The 12572-nt window shown below is 31.6% G+C and overlaps 1 protein-coding gene across 1 annotated transcript; it reads right to left on the bottom strand.

Moving 5' to 3' along the window:
• Positions 1-4484: 4484 nt before the first annotated feature.
• On the bottom strand, positions 4485-5666 carry LOC137816190 (transcriptional regulator SUPERMAN). The gene is made up of 2 exons (XM_068619272.2): positions 5422-5666; positions 4485-5326 (listed from the first exon to the last, which is right to left on the bottom strand). The coding sequence occupies exon 2, from the start codon at positions 5290-5292 to the stop codon at positions 4660-4662; it is 633 nt and encodes a 210-aa protein (XP_068475373.1). The 5' UTR covers positions 5293-5326; positions 5422-5666; the 3' UTR covers positions 4485-4659.
• Positions 5667-12572: the final 6906 nt, after the last annotated feature.

Here is a 12572-nt window from a genome sequence, read left to right as displayed (position 1 = left end):
TTTGTTCTATTTTCGTTCTCGTCTCATACTTGTCTCAATACATATTTTTTCGTGATACACATCTTCATTTTGAATTACTAAAACACATTTAATTTATTAGATAATCTAACGAACTTTATATTAACTTTTCTTTGATTTTTAGTTTCATAACTTATTTTTAGGTAATGCATATGATTACTTTTACTCTTTTCTATAATTATTTGGTTTTATCCAATTGTTACTTGATACTCTCCTTTCATATTTATACAATTGTAATTTATTTTTTAATATTTGACATGAGAGAAAAGAATATGTGTATCTTTTGGACATTAAATACTTGATTTTTTATCGACATTTTGAATACTTGATAATGTTATGTTTTCTTTATTTTTATAAAAAAATTATTTAATTAATATTAGGAATATTAAACGGGTGGGTATGAATACATTCGTTTCTCGATGGAGATGAAGATTAAACGAAAAATTCATACCCATTAAATATAGGGATGAGGATGTGGATGTTAATGAGTTTTTACCTCAAAGATGAGGATGAGATAGTCAAATCTATATTCACATCATTGTCTCCATACACTCGTTAAAAAAGTGTATCAAATAAAAACACTTCTTATTGAGAGAAGAAAAAGCTATCAATAGTCAAAATTAAAAGAAAAAAATTGATATGGTTATTTTAACTAGTCATAGCAGTAAGGGTGGCAAAACGGGTCAAGACCCACTACTAGCCCACCAAAAACAGCACGAGATGGGGTGGACTAACTCGTCAATGTTATACAAGCTTAAATTAGTAACTTGGTCCATCATAGGGTGGAATAGCAGGTTGGTGGTTGGTCTGCCACTTTTAGAAAAAAAATCAATTTTTTCTTTTATATTTTTTTGTTTTTCATTTATTTACTTAGTTGTAGTCATTGATGTCTATAGACAATAAAAATGCAAGAAAGAACAATAAAATTGAATCAAACTTTAATATTCTAATTAAAGAATATTTAATGCCTAACAAAATAAAGTAAATATTAACAATATTTTAATGAATCAAATGATGTATAAAAAAATTAATGAAAATAAAGTTCTATATAAAACATTGACCACCACCAATTTTAATTCAAAAAAATCATAACATTCCTCTTAAAATAATTATGGTGAATAATCATGTGTACATATTAACTGGATTGGCACCAGTGTTATATGATGTTTGTTGCTTGGATGGAAAGGTTTTTGGTATGGGGGTTTGCAGGTGAAAATATAGTGCAGCAATACCTTTATGCAAAGTCTTTAAAATAAAGATTGTGCAAACAACAGTATGGGTTAACCACAAGACATTACAAGTTCTAATTGCCTAGCAGGAATGGAGTTTAGAGTGGGAGAGCAAGAGACTAGCTGGTAGAACGTTTTTGTGGGCTAGGCAAAAGGGCAGAGGAGGAATTGCTACTAACAGAGTGCTCCTTGTAGAATAATGCAGGAACACTTTGTCAAATCTGTGGTTTTATTTAAATCTTGTTCTGCTGGTGTATTTCTTTATGCAGATGATATATAATATGTGATGTTATGAATGTCGGAGTGTAGCTAGAAACCTTACATTTCATGTTCTTCTTTATTAGTGGCACTTAGTTAGTAAATGTTGTATTGACCTTTAATTAAGAAGAAAGGTTATTTGATTTTTTATAAGAGTTGTGATACTCCTCAAGTTCAATTTTATTTAATTTGTTTTTTTTTTATAAAAGAAAAAAAAATAAAGCTTTGAAAGCGAAATTAATATGCATCATCTCCTAAAAGCATTTGTTCTTGTTCATATTTAATTTTAGAGCCTCTCATATTTAATATTGATTTCACTAGTAACATTTTTATATACACCATTCTTTAGATGAATTTATTAATTTATTATTTGTGAGAAATGATCAATTGAGAATTTGGTTCTAAAACAAACAAAAGAGATTTATACTCAATTTCATAAGTGGTCTACTTTGGCTAATTCTACAATATTTGAAACGATGGTTCTTACAATGGATGGATGAAGTATTTCTTCATGGAAACATTTTTCAAAGCTTGAGTAAAGCAGGAATTTGAAAGATCATCGCTAACAAAATGAAATAGTATAGTTAAGCAATTATGTTTTGGCTATGGTTATTTATAGGTATATTGATTAGTATGAGACCTCACATGTACCCATTCCTGTGATGTTATAACCACTTTTTATGGTCACCGTATTATCCTTACAAATCCATTTGACAGTAGTGGAGAATTATTCTACCTCGCGGCATGCAAAAATTTACCAGATCAACCAAAATGAATCTCTAACTCAAATGAAAGAAGTCTCTGACAACAAAAATTGGGATATAAGAATAGCAGTACCCTACCCTTATAGTTGTGTGGCCTATTCCACTTTGTTGTGTGGCCTATTCCGCAAATCAGATTAACAGTACTGTAATAAAATTGATCAAAAGTGATGAGCAGTAGTGACCATTTTGCATAAAAAATTGAAGAATTTACAGTGAATACAGCAAGAGGAGAAAAACACAGTTTAGGGGAGGATTGGTTAAAGGAAGAGAGAAAATAAAGGTGTTGTGTTTGGGTTTGGAAAGAGGTTGGGTTGGTTTGTGATGGTTGATGACAAAGGTGGTTTGGGAGAGGAAAAGTAAATGAGGATGTGAATGAGTGAATGAATGGAAGAGGAAAGTGACGTGCGCCGACTAGCTTACTTTAACCCATTCCTCATCTTTCACTAGAACTGCACTTTTGGCAGGTTGTGTTGTACACCCAAATGTCCATTTTCTCTTCCCCCACTTTCATCATTCCTCATTCATACTTATGTGACATCATTGCATTGCACTACGTACACTTGGTTCATTTCTTCAAACCTAAGCCTAAGGCCCCTTATTAACCCCTCCTTCATTCCTTCCACTACTTCTCTTATAGTTTTTCAAACTTCCCCAAACATCTATAATCAATCTCTTTAATCAGTCTTTGGTACTGATTTTCACAGGCCAAGAGAGTGAGAGAGAAAGAGAAAGCATAGCATTCCTTGTTTCGGATGGTACTGACAAAAACTGTGCGTTTGTTTTTAGGGAAAGGTCATCATGGTATGTAAGCCACACATCACATAGGGAACATGCAACATATCTTATGTTGGAAAACACACAAGGCTCCCATTACACACACCAAATCTACCACTTTGAATAAATTGGACCAGGAAAACGAATTGAGTTACCAAAGCTACATAACACTATGCAACATATGTGTCTATCTAAGAAAATTCATCTCTCTGCGCTCTATCTCCACATTCAGTTTGACAGTTTATCTGAAAAGGACATCCAATTCATAACAGGTTGAATGTCCCTCCTGAGTCTCCTGACATATTTTCTGCGTCTCCTTTTCATTCTACTCCTGTATTATTACGCTTACGTAATCTCATACATGTTTCTAGTTCGTATTTTTTGGTCTTCTGAATCATCGCATACCATTCACGGCGCTTTCAAAATCACCCAGAGCATTAAATACCTGCTTATGATATTAATGAATAACGTTATTTGTTTATACAACATCCTTTTATTATTACATCTTTCTTCTATATACGTGCCTACAAATAAAGACAGAAGCTCTTTTTCTCCTTTTAATCGTAAAAGAAACGTATAAAGATCAGAGTTAGTGTAGGATTAATATTACTCTATACATTAATTATATATGTCCATATATATACACAACTATACTAACATATATACCCTATAAAAGTTATATTTTAAGAGAAGATTTGACTGCTTAGTTTTGAAGAGCTCATACCTATTTGTCAATATTCTAATTAATGAATGTCAATAAACAAAACACTCGCTATGGTGTCCAAGAAAATAAGGTGTGGTTGAATAACTGCACTATATATATAAATATATATATAGAGGATGTTCAGTTACTTTCTTGTGTTGATTTGCTTGTTTACTTATATATGTATATATCAATCTTACTGAGAACATTATAATAAAAGCATGATGTTTCTTTTTATCTCATTGATTGCTGTTTGACCATGGTTATATTAGGTGTTTCCAAGAAAGAACAAGACAGAAACCGCCCTCAAGATACATAAAGACTATAAGTGCGTCTATCTAAAAAAATGCATGTATAATTTAAAGAATTAATATCTATCTGAATGATCACGTGTTCGTCATCTTGAGAGACTGAGGAAATTAATTATAGTTTGTAGGAATTCATACTAAATATTCATATTCAGTCAAACAAACAAGAACTCTACTCACTGACTGTCAGATCAGCCGATTGAGGTGAAGAATTTTTAAAAGAAAGAGCAAAATTTATGTGCCACTTGAGACATATACAACAATGTGAAAATCAAGAATCTCTCCAAGTTTAATCTTGTTTGTGATATATATGCAGTTGTGGCCTTAAATTTTTATCACTTGGCTGGAAATTAGAAAGAAACACTCCTCTCCCGCCACAAAAGAAAACAACAAAATAGAACCATTGCAACCTTAAAAAATGCAACCACATTGGAAGATCCCAATTAACAAATATAAGATCCTTCAGATGCAGAATAGAACAAATAGCAGCTTATATGGGTTAAAAATATTACTAGTGCAAGAATTTAAACAAATTCGAAGTCACAGACTTGCAGATCTGCCAATATTTTGACAAATTGCACCGAACTACATAGCTATAGCTACTATTAGTGCCCCAGTCGTAGCTCCAAATCTAACTTCTCTGGTTGTTTGATAAACCCTATTCCCAACTCCAGCTTGATGTTATGCTCACTACTCTTGCAACCCTTGCATTCCTCCCCTATTGCACAACCCTGTTCTTCTTCAACTTCTAAACCAATCTCTTTGTTCTTACAAATCTTAATTTCCTCATTTTCCTGAGAAACCGAAAGAGGAAGAAACTGAGAAGATGCGAGTCTTGGTTTCTTGTCTCCATTGAGAGAAACCGGCGGGTTCAGTGAAAACGACAAAGTCAAAGAAGGGCTATAAAGTGGAGAACAATGAGCACAATTCAAAAGGTTATTGTTAGATAGACACGACGATGGAGGGGAGGGTGAAAGATGAGTGTGATTAGGCACAATGCTAGGGTTAGGTTTAGGACACTCAGAAACCCATGATGATGAGGGTAAGGAAGATCTCAATCTTGCCCTATCCCTTCTGTGAACATTCATGTGGCCACCCAAGGCTTGAGCAGACTTGAACTCTCTCTTACAAAAGCTACAAGCATAGTTTCTAGCAGGCCATGAACTTCCCCATGAAAGCTCCTCAAAGCCAAACCTATCCCCTTTATGCGTGTTTCTGGTCAGATAGTTTCCTTCCATGGAACTCTTGCTCTTCTTCTGTCCAAAATGTCTCCTGTAAAGAAAAAACGAAAGATGTATATATAGCGACACATTATTATAAAAAATTGACTTTGTTATGGATCTAGCTAGTTCTTACAAGAGACTTACTTCTTAGGACTTCAAAGCTGGTGAGTAGAGTGATCCATAAATATGTTGATGTTGAAGCTCAGTTTCATATATACTCTGAGGCAGAAAGTGAAGATCTCTCTCAGCAGGCGTACTTCATCTGCCACCGTCTGCAGCTACTGTATTTGGATATTTCTTTGCAAGTATAATGGAGAAGCTGTGTGAAAGTGGTATTTCCTTTTGCCTTAACCTGGAAAGCTCTCGCAAATAATGCTTATACTATATTACACTCTATCTAGTGCCTTTCACCAGAAATTGACTTCTAAAAAACATATACTATTCAATGATCCTGCACGATGTACCTACGCTATTTTAGCCCACCACAGAAACATAACTTTATTCTTTGCCGTTGATCTGTTCAAAAGTTTTAAAATTCCAAAATAAAAGGAAAAATGGGTGTTTAAGAAATTTTTCAGGTTAGGGCCAATAAAGTTATTCTATGATAAACTATAACCACATTTTGTCAAAGATATGTATCACAAATAGATCATCATCGTATTGGCATGCTCAAATTAATATTGAAGTTAACAAACACATGATAATGGCTAATTAAGGTGTGTTTCATGCTACACAAACTAGAATTTCTAGGTTAAATATTTAATTAAGATATTCTTTTTTTATTTGTATCAAGTCACCTGAGAAGTGAGGCATAAAAGCTGCGGAGAGAGCGATTTAGTCTCACAACGTGAATGTGAGGATATCTGGAAATTAAGACATCAAAGCTTATTTTCTTGTAGGTGAAATTGTGATAATTTTTTTAAAAGAGAAATTAACCTTTTACACTCTCATTTTTCTTTTTCTTGTCCATTTCACAACTTCATTTAATAATAATAAAATACTATATTTAAAACTAATAAAAAAATTAAAATAAAATAATAATATATTTAGTTATCAAATGAAAGTAGATATCATTACCATTTTAAAAATGCAATACGAAAGATCGTTGTTTTTCTTTTGGTATAATAAACTTATATCCCAAATAAATTATTCCAACATCAATGGTGATTATATGAAGATAAAGATTAGGATAATTTTGTTTATAAGTTCCCTGATATTTTAACCTTAAGTTAATGATGTATATTTTGCCTTAAGTTAATAATGTATAAAATATTAATTTAAATTATTGTTATGGATATCCTTACCTTGTCAACTTACGTATATATTTGATTACTTAATCAAAGTGTCAAATCACAATATTTCTAACTACAGTAGCCTGCATGAAAGTTGATTTTACGATACATATACTTCAAAAAATTTGATAAAGACCCTTCCATCGAGTTTGTTACTCACGATAAAATAAAATATTTGCATTAAGTATACATTTAGTTTCAAAAAAAAAATCTTTACGCTTGAAAATCATCTATTTTAATTCATATATACCATTTTAATTCTTATACATTTTTTAATTTCTCTTAGTCTGAAGATTAAACAATTAAAAATAACATGTTTAAAAACTAAAAAAAAAATAGTAAAGAATTAAAAGATGGATTTGTTCAACTATAAAAGAGAAATGAATAATTTAACATAATACAGTTTAATATTGAGTCAACCTTTATTGATATAACTTTTTAATATCAGTATACATTATAATAACTGAGGAATAAGCTAATATATAGATCATTTACATATTAAACACATTAAACACGGTCCGTAGTAGGACATTTTTCATCAATTTATTTTTCCAAATTTAAATGCAAAAAAAAAAAATATGATACGGAAAATAATGTGGGAGACACTTATGAAAGAAATTTGTGATCATAAAAACAAAGTTATATTAAAAAATGTAATATGTGATGCAGACGAGATTTATGGGATGACACAACGGAAATGATGGGTATAGATTACAAATTTAAATAAAAAAGACTAAATTCTCATATAAAAATTGGTGTATATGTCCCAAATTATACCTATTAAATATATAAAACTAGATCAGACCTTTAGATATTATGGTCAAAAAGGATCTACCATGAAGATTATTTGGTGTTGTTAACTCTGTCTAAACTGAACTGAAAAAGTGAGTTGAGTAGAAAGTGCCAATAAAATTAAAATTGAGTTGCGGGAGAAGGTGTCTAATTCAAATGGTTTAGGACAACTTGTGTACGAGTTAGATTTTTTTTATCAAAAAATAAATAAATGTGATCTACTTAAGGTGGTTCAATCCTTATTCAAAACATTTAAACAAACTCTCCACTCTTCGAATACATCAAACCCTACATGAAACTCCAACGGCCTCAAAAGTTAACTCTCCTAAAAAACAAAAGAAATACAATCTTGCCACTCTAAAACCTTTTTTTAATCGAGAGCATACATACATGTGATTTTAAGCACCAATCAAATAAAGGAAAAACCCCATAAGGCAACTTTGAAGAAATCCAAGGCCAAAACTTTAATTGTGCCAAAGAAAAAATTTCAGAATGGTCGATCACTTCGCCCTTAAACAAATGATTATTCATATGTCTCCAGTTCTCACTAACCACTGCAATCCAAATATTATCCATAATAAGATTGGCAGGCAAGGGCGCATCAATAAAAATGAACTGTATAAAATGTGAGACAAACATAAGAGGGTCAACCGCGAGCTCACTCCCAACCATGCATAGCAAAGATTCCAAACTAGCCAATAAATCTTACATCCAAAGAACAAATGATTAGTCGACTCCTCTAGACCCCCACACAAACAACAAAGGTTGCTATTGATCTCAACTCCATGTCTCTCCAAGTTGACCCTAGTAGCTAGCTTATTTTCAATCACCCTCCAAGCAGTAACCTGGGCTGAAGGTAAAGCCTTGATCTTCCAAAAGAAGTCATACAACCGCAAATTTCTCCCTTCTTCCTCTCCTCTCAGAAAACCATAGGCTGACTGAACAAAAAAACTCTTCAAAGATGTTATCCTTCTAAACTCATATGTCCTCAGACTCCAAAGCGGGACTTGAGCCAAGTAACACCTCAATAAGTCGACGAGCAAGGGACTCCTCCCACACAAAATTACCCTTTCTCCAATTTAGCCTCCATGCCCAAACATTGTTGTCCCAAGTTCCACACTCAGATAGAGACACCTCTTTGTTTACAAATATGGAGAAGAGCCTCGGGAATCTATTCTTCAAGGAACCATAACCCAACCAATTATCTTCCCAAAAAAGAATGTCTTTTCCATTCCCTACCTCCCATTTGAAACAGTCTTCAAAACTCCCTCTCCAACCTTCCAACTTCCAGATCTGCTTCAGGTCATTCCACCACAAAGTTTATTTTTAGATGTTCCCCACTTCAAGTAACATAAAATCAAAAATGCAATACGGATAAATATTTCCATAATTCAAAAATGTGTTTTGGATATCTAAATCCGAAATATTTTCGAATAAAAGGATCCAAAAGTAATTTTTATTTACACCCTTCTTTTTTAAGGTTATTTTTGTCATTTTTGAAGGGCATTTTTGTCATTTTTAATACCAGGTTGGGTGCATGTTGGAATTGATATGGTGTAGGGAGCATTTGCCAAAATAACACTACAAGAAAATCATGAAATAGAGACCAATTTTTAGAGACCAAAATAATTAGTTGCAATAGTAACTAAATTAGAGACCATTTTAGAAACTAAAAAAAAAAATTGGTTTCTAAATTAGTTTCTATTATTGTTAAATAGTTTCTAAATTGGTATCTAATTAACAACCAAGGTTTTAGAGACCAAATTTAGAAACTAAATAATTGGTAGTTAAAACCTTGGTTGCTAATTAGATACCAATTTAGAAACTATTTAACCATAATAGAAACTAATTTAGAAACCAATTTTTCTTTTAGTTTCTAAAACGGTCTCTAATTTAGTTACTATTACAACTGGTATCTAAAATTGGTTTCTATTTCATGATTTTCTTGTAGTGTAAATTCCAATTTAAAAATATAATTCATCTATATTGTTGCTTGGGTCTTGTGTTTGGTGGGATCTCTAATCATAGGTCTAATAGAAGTGTTTCTTTTTGCACTCTGTCATATTTCTCCTTACACTCCATTAATTAGGTGAAATGACTAAAATACCTCATTTGATTTGCCCTCATTCTGGAAAGCTTTTTTCGAAACATATTCTAAAAAATTCAGTCTGGAAATCCAGTTTTGAAAAATATTTTCTGAAAATATATTTAATGAATTTTGGAAACTATTGTTCCAGAATTATTTCAGAAAAAATAATCCAAAAATCATTTTTAAAAAAGGTAAAATAGTCTTTTCCAAGAATGGAGTGAAAGGAGAAGTTTGTTACCGTCCAATAGTGATATCATTCGCTTTTGTCCGCGAAGTTAGGCTAGGCGTCATACTGGCAATTGCTTTCTACACCTAATAATTTTGAACCTGCAGCCAATCAATTTCAAAATTAGCCTTCATTTCAAAATTGAAAATCCAAAATTAAAAAATATACTCTAGGAAATGAAATATGAAATAGATTTTATGCGTTTCGAAAATAAAGTCTTAAAAAACAAAATCTGAAAATATATTCTGAAAAAAAAATTCAAAAAATAAAAATAAAAAAAAGTGTTTTGAAAATCTCAATAAAAAAAATGTATTGTGAAAATTCAAACCTGAAAATTCCAGAAAATTGTTCAAAAAAATGAAAATTTAAAAAAATATTCTGAAAAATCATATAAAAAAATGCCCCACTCTTATTTAAAAGCTAAAAAAACATTTTTATTACTTCACATAAAGCATTGGATGCAGGTTAAAAATAGTATAAATCAATTGTTCGTTTTAGAAATAAATATTCTTTTATTTAATGAACTTTGGATAAAAATACAATTTCAAATCTATTAATAGTATTCAAATATGTTAAACATCATCATTTAGGTCAACCAAATCTAAAAAGTATTTTTCAGCCAAATCTAAAAATCAAAAGCATGAATAAAGTTTCAAGCTTTGAAAATAAATAATAATACAAATCATCAATAAAAAACAAAATATTATAAATAAATATCATTTCAATACAAAAGAGTTTGAATAGATCACTTCGAATACCAAAGGAAAGAATTAGTCACTCATAGTGGCCATTACAAGCACGTAAATCAAGAAAAGAAGTTTCATAGCGTTTCTCCTTGAGGACTGCCTCATTTTGGGTTTCCTTCTTTTGGTTCCCTCTCTGGGTCACACTTTTCTCTCTGCCTTAAGTCTTCTATTTAACCTAATTGAGCTTGGACTTAGTGACATCTTGCTTAAGCAAGTTTTATGAGAAACCCAATTTTACTGGAGTAAACTCGTTTAAATGAGCCTTGAATAAGTTTTCAAAGCTCAAACTTTTTCTTTTCTCCTTTTCTTTAATTTGTTCACTCTCCTTTAGTAATTTCTCTCAATTTTTCCTTAAATTCCTAAAAGTAGCACAAAATTGTGAATAAATCATTCTTATTCATCTCATAATTCAATAAAAAGGTTCAAATTCTTAATTTAGAGGTTGAATTATAAGCCTATTAACAATTAAAGTCCGTAAGTGTTTATCTTTTTGCATGAAATATTAATGAGTTATGAAACTTATCAATAAACATTGATTTATACGAACTTGATAAAGGGAAAAATTGTTTGGCTTGAAAAGCCAACCAAGGGTTAAAATCCTTCAAAAGATGCTATTTGCAACTTGGGAGTATAAAAAAGAAGGTGAACTGGAGTGATGGTTTATGTGTGTAAGAGGCAAGCTCATGGGATAAAGGGGTAGGGTTGGAATATGTTTGGATACCATAAAAGAATAGGGCATTCCATAAGGGGTTAGCTACAATGGGTTGGGAGGGATTGATGTTGTGTCAAAATCCTAATGGAAAAAGATTACAACAATTGTGCCTTTGGGATTTGGTGAGGTGGATATTGTGGCATGAGTAGTGAAAAAAAAATGATGTTTTTAAAGGAGTTCATAGTTATCTGAAAGATATAATAGTGATTCTTCGTTGTTTATTAAAGAAACTAATAGTGACTATTTTAAACTTTTATGCGAGCATGTATTGAAGTGATAATTCATGGATGATTTTGAAAAGGTAATTGAGTTGTCCTGTCCCGATACGGTATTTGGGTGTGTTCTAACCTTTGTGTTGGTACATCATCAAGTCTTTTCGCCCATTCAGTTTAAGACTGGGGGACTGTGAGTTGTGGGCCAACACAGTGTTTGGGCATGCCCTAACCTTCGCGTTAGTACATCGTCAAACCTTTTTGCTCATTCGCTCAAGGCTGAGGGCCTGTGAGCTGTTCTGGCCCAATACAGTGTTTCGGCATGTACTAACCTTCGCGTTAGTACATCATAAAGCATTTTCTCCCATTCAACTCAAGGTTGAGAGACTGTGAGTTGTCTTGACCCAATACGATGTTTGAGTGTGGCCCATGAAGGAACACAATTCTCAGCATAATCTTTGGAAATTAACCCAGATATCTAATATTCTTATTAAAAACCTTGTAGATTTATCTCCACGTAATAACCTTAATTTGCACAATTATATCCTGTCAGTCAATCTTATTATCACACAATTTATATAATTCCTTCATACTTTGATTTTATTAGATGATACTTTGATTTTATTACACGATAGTATAATATTGTTACATGATATTGCCATTAAATCTAATTATGCCTTATGAAAACTATCAAAAATCAATATCAATTGTCTAAACTTATGAAGACCTATAAATAGACCACCATGCTCAAGGAATAATCTCACTTACTTGAACATAGAAAAATCTTATACATATGGAACCCCCACATCTTTATAGTCGATGAAGAGTGTGGCCTGCAACGTATACGAAAATCCTTTAAGTATCACCTCGAGAATTGTCTATCCTCATCAAGCGAGAACAATAATCTACTTTTGGAATGAGATTTTGAAAGATAAATAGATTAATAATGAAAACACAAATTTGTTAAGTAGTCGCACCAACCTCTAAAATAAGATATGGAACAATGAAGTAAAAAATTATAATAACATTGATTTTTCATTTTCTTAATTGTCTTGAAGAGATTCTTACATATATACTATTGAACAAAATTAAAAAAAAAAATTCCAATACAAAAATGTTCAAAAAAAATAAAAATTAATTTTAAATATAATCTTTCGTCCAAGTTGTTGGTACTCAAACTTTACATTGAACGAATAACTATAGGTCTAATAACAAATTTGATAAGT

This window comes from Phaseolus vulgaris, chromosome 1 (genome assembly GCF_051622355.1).
Source record: "Phaseolus vulgaris cultivar YP4 chromosome 1, ASM5162235v1, whole genome shotgun sequence".
NCBI classification, from domain to species: domain Eukaryota; kingdom Viridiplantae; phylum Streptophyta; class Magnoliopsida; order Fabales; family Fabaceae; genus Phaseolus; species Phaseolus vulgaris.
Note: the sequence above shows the minus strand (reverse complement) of the source record. Positions and strands in the feature narration are given on the sequence as shown.

Coding starts and splice junctions, on each gene's coding strand:
- LOC137816190 (XM_068619272.2), bottom strand. CDS start 5,292: ATGGAAGGAAACTATCTGACCAGAAACACGCATAAAGGGGATAGGTTT.